General features: G+C 30.9%; 3 protein-coding genes across 3 annotated transcripts; 1 reads left to right on the forward strand and 2 right to left on the reverse strand.

Annotated features, from left to right (window-relative positions):
• Window position 1: 1 nt before the first annotated feature.
• On the forward strand, window positions 2-193 carry AAJ76_2060002 (hypothetical protein; the record flags this gene model as incomplete). The annotated part of the gene is made up of 1 exon (XM_024474548.1): window positions 2-193. The coding sequence occupies one exon, from the start codon at window positions 2-4 to the stop codon at window positions 191-193; it is 192 nt and encodes a 63-aa protein (XP_024329585.1).
• A 1,258-nt stretch (window positions 194-1,451) lies between these two features.
• Window positions 1,452-1,793, reverse strand: AAJ76_2060001793 (pol polyprotein; the record flags this gene model as incomplete). The annotated part of the gene is made up of 1 exon (XM_024474547.1): window positions 1,452-1,793. The coding sequence occupies one exon, from the start codon at window positions 1,791-1,793 to the stop codon at window positions 1,452-1,454; it is 342 nt and encodes a 113-aa protein (XP_024329586.1).
• Window positions 1,794-2,505: 712 nt separating this feature from the next.
• AAJ76_2060002796 (pol polyprotein) lies at window positions 2,506-2,796 on the reverse strand (the record flags this gene model as incomplete). Its single annotated transcript, XM_024474549.1, has 1 exon — window positions 2,506-2,796. The coding sequence occupies one exon, from the start codon at window positions 2,794-2,796 to the stop codon at window positions 2,506-2,508; it is 291 nt and encodes a 96-aa protein (XP_024329587.1).
• Between the last annotated feature and the right edge of the window lie 1,364 nt (window positions 2,797-4,160).

Genomic DNA, 4,160 nt, shown 5'->3' on the forward strand with positions numbered 1-4,160 from the left:
TATGGCCTTCAAGATTAGTAAACGGCATATAGATGAATTTGAGTGGAGATGCATGCAATATGCATGTATCAAATATCAAACCACTCTGTCTATAAGATATGGTTCAATTCTTTCATCATTTAGAATTAATTTTAAAACTATTCTGAAGGCCATCTATTATTTTTCATTAGATCTTGAGTTACAGTTATTATAGAGCTAGCGCAGAGTAAAAAGGGACCGTTATTGGCTTTAAAAAATTATAGCCTCAAAGATTAAACAATATTTTGTAGATCATCCTATTAAATTTGGCGGCCCCAACATTATCGTGCAAACCGACGAGACAAAATTAAATTTTAATGTAAAAATCATCGTGGTCGACACATACCTGCGCGCCAAGCTTTAGTAATTGTTGATGTTTCATTTGTTCCGGCTTTGAGTTATTCTGTTATTGTTGAAAATCGTTCTGCAGAAGTATTACTATCTATAATAAATCAGATTGTAATTCCTAGGAGTATTATAGTAACAGATGAATGGAAGTCTTATTCATTACTAAATGAATAAAATATATATCAGCATCAAACAGTTTGTCATAAATATTGCTTTGTTGATCGTAATACCGGCACACGTACTCAAAATGTAGAGTCTTATAACAATAAACTAAAATTGGCCATTAAAAAATGAAGGGTTTAAATTTAGAACAAATAAAGTATTTATACAAGAGTTTATGTATAGGAAGTGCCCTCGAACGATAAATTTACATCTATAATTAAATTGTTTGAGTTTTGATTTTTTTCTTTTTACGGGGCCGTCTAATGAACCTGATGCGAAGTTTTTTATTCAAATTTTAACACTTCAATAATTTTATCAAATAAATTTTCTTTAAAATGATCAATAAACATAAACATAGTTAAAAATTTGGACAGTATGTTTCTCCAACTACTTTTTGAGCTTTAGTATTACATTTTATTTTATTATTTAGGCTTTCTACATTTTAAATATTTTATACCTGTAACAGAATTAGCAAAATTTCAAAATGATTAATTGTTTAATGACAATATCCGTTAATTTCGCTCAAAGCTTTGTAAGACGACCATTCACCAGTATGTATTTTTGTTCTTAGTCTAACTAAACTTTTTATTACAGGCAAAGGCGTTTCTTTAGTCCTGTTAGGAACCATCTAAGCCGTTAAGAGTGCCAAAACTCGCTGGAACGGTGTGTTTTTTAATAAACAATATTTGAAATAAAAAAAGTATTTAATGATTTTATCTCTTTATAATTTTTTTTGTATTTATAGTTTTAAAGGGTATTGATTAAACCACCTTTTAATCTAAAGAAAATTATTGGTTTCATAATAATTCATTTGTCAGAAAAGTAACAAATAATTATGATTGGTTGTTATGTGCAAGTACATAACAGTCTGCCTCCTTCAATTAGAGCTTAATATTTCTTATGTGATATCACTGACTTAAACCTTAAACTTTGATCCAAAACCCTTTGGCAGATACTTTTTCAATAGTATAAGGACCACCATATTGTTGACTGGTTTTATCTGCCAAAAATAATTTAATGTTGACAACATTTCCAATTTTATATTTGGTGCAATTTTTTACCGCTGTAGGTTTGGTGTTTACTTCCGTATATACCTCTCTACAACCACCCGGATTGAACATATTATTTCCATATGCTATGACTTCTGGAATACTGTTTATTGAAGTAAGGTAGTTATGGTTCAATCTTTGTCTTATTTTTGATAAAATCTTTTTAATTCCCCGATGTTTATAGATTCGAATAGTTTCTGAAAATATTTGATTCATCCTCTCACTTATTCCATTTGATGGGGGAGTATATGGTGGAACTGAGTTATACTTAATGTTATTCTTTTTCACGAATCTCTCAAAGATTTTGCTTGTGTAATTTTTTCCATTGTCCGATATGATTACTCAAGGACATGTGTGTTTTTGACACCACATTTTAAATACCTCGACTAATGTTTGACTTCTAACATCAGAAGTAAATTTTAACATAGTATATCTTGAAAAGACGTCAGTGATACTGATCAAGCATCCTTTCTCCTCCGAGTCATTTTCAAGCTTAAAAGGCCCATATACATCCGAAAATATTATAACCCACAATTTCTGTGATGTAATTTTTGCAGCCGGATAGTCCCTCTTCCTAACTTTTTTATTTATTTTTAATTTCTTTCATAACTGTTTCCTTTAACATTCTCTTTATTCCGCTTATCCTATAAAAGTCTTTAATATTGTAATAGCAGGCATTTAAATCAGCATGAGCGCTTGTCCTATGTATAAATTTGATAACCTCTTTCGCTTGTTCATCTTTGATAATTACCCATTTTCTATTATCTCTGTTAGTAAGATCGCAATACTTACTAATTTTCTGCTTAATCCTTATGCTTTTCGTCTCATTTTCTTTCAAGACATATGCTCTTGAAATAGCATCGGCCATCGCATTGTTTTCGCCTTTAATAAATTTTATATCAAAATTAAATGCGTTTAATAACAATATTCATCTATTCATCCTATTGGATAATGTACCATTTAGAAATGTGCAGTTTCGACTGTCCGTATAGATTTTAACATAATATCCCCGAATTAACTCTGCAAAATGTATTAAAGCTCTGACTATAGCAAAAATTTCTTTCTCAACTATCGAGTAATTCATTTCTGTTGGGTTTAGTTTTTTATTAAAATGGCCTATAATCCCAAATTCTTGATATAAAACTGCGCCAATACCCTTGTTAGACGCATCGCATTCGAGCATAAACTTCTTTGTGAGATTTGGATATTTAAGTGTCATTTCTTGTTTAATCTCATCTTTTATGTCTTCTACTGTCTTTTTGATTTTCTCTCTATATGTGAAAATTTTTTATTTCAGTAAGTCTGAAAGGGTACTACATCTGTGACTCATATTTTTTATGAATCGTCTGTACCAGTTCAAATTTTCTAACAGTTTTTGAACGTCTTTTTTTAGTCATAATCTCTTTACTAAAAATTTCATTGGTTAAATATTTTGTGTCAGGCCGAATGCCTTGGCTATCTATGATGTAGCCTAATAATTTAATCTCCTCTTTCCTAAATAAAGATTTTTCAAAATTGATTCTCACTGAATTTTCTTTTAGAAGTTGAAGAACTGACACAACATTCTGATCATGTTCCTCTTTATTTTTTCCGAAGATAATAATACCATCAATATACACAATGCAACTTTTTGCTTTTTGAAGTATGTCACTTATGCGCTTCTAAAAAAATTTTGGTCCGGATTTTATCCCAAATGGAATCCTGTTATATGTATAGGTCGGGTTAAATAATATAAACCCTATAATCTTACTGCTTTCACTATCAATTGGTACTTAATTGAAACCATTTTTCGGATCAATTTGTGTAAAGTATTTTCATTCACCTAATAACTGTAGGCTTTCAAATATCTTGGGTATTTGATAAGGCTCATCAACAATCCATTTATTGGCCTCTCGGCGCTACTCCATCTTTCCTCCCCCCCTCATTATTGTAGAAAATTAAAATATTTATTTTAAAGATTATTGGTTAAAGGAAATTCGTTCCTAAACATTTTAATTAATTTATAAAAGGCCATCCTTAGCGTCTTGTTATCGCTATTTTGAATATTTTTTTATCCATTTCCATTCATTTAAAAAAAATTCATTCTCCCTTTATTAATACTGCCACATTTTCGATAAGCATGCTTAAGATGAAACTACGGATTTTAAATTTGGTTGGTATGTGCTTCTTGAGCATTAACAAACCCAACAGAGTGGTTTACCACTTCATGGCAAGATCCAAATTCAGTAACGGCCTTGGGGTAAGATGGATAACCATCAGTAATAATGATAGATCCGGGTACAACATGTTCATCGAACATGTCTAATATAGTCGGAACTTCTCTGTTAGAAACAAGCTTCGAACAAAGTTCCTACAATTTCTCGCTTCTAAATCCCTTACTAACCATTGTATATTGGGTTTGTTGTCTAGGGTACTAGATGGGTTAGGTATTAACTCCCCATTACAGATAGCAGTTTCGTCAAACTGCACCCTAATACCTTCTCCACCTATTTTAACCATTTCTGGCTCTTATTCAGAAATTACTTGCAAAATCAAATCTTTGATTTTAATATAGGTAGTCTCCGAACAATCGCAGAAATCAAT

This window comes from Vairimorpha ceranae (genome assembly GCF_000988165.1).
Source record: "Vairimorpha ceranae strain PA08 1199 chromosome Unknown NODE_206, whole genome shotgun sequence".
NCBI lineage: Eukaryota > Fungi > Microsporidia > Nosematidae > Vairimorpha > Vairimorpha ceranae.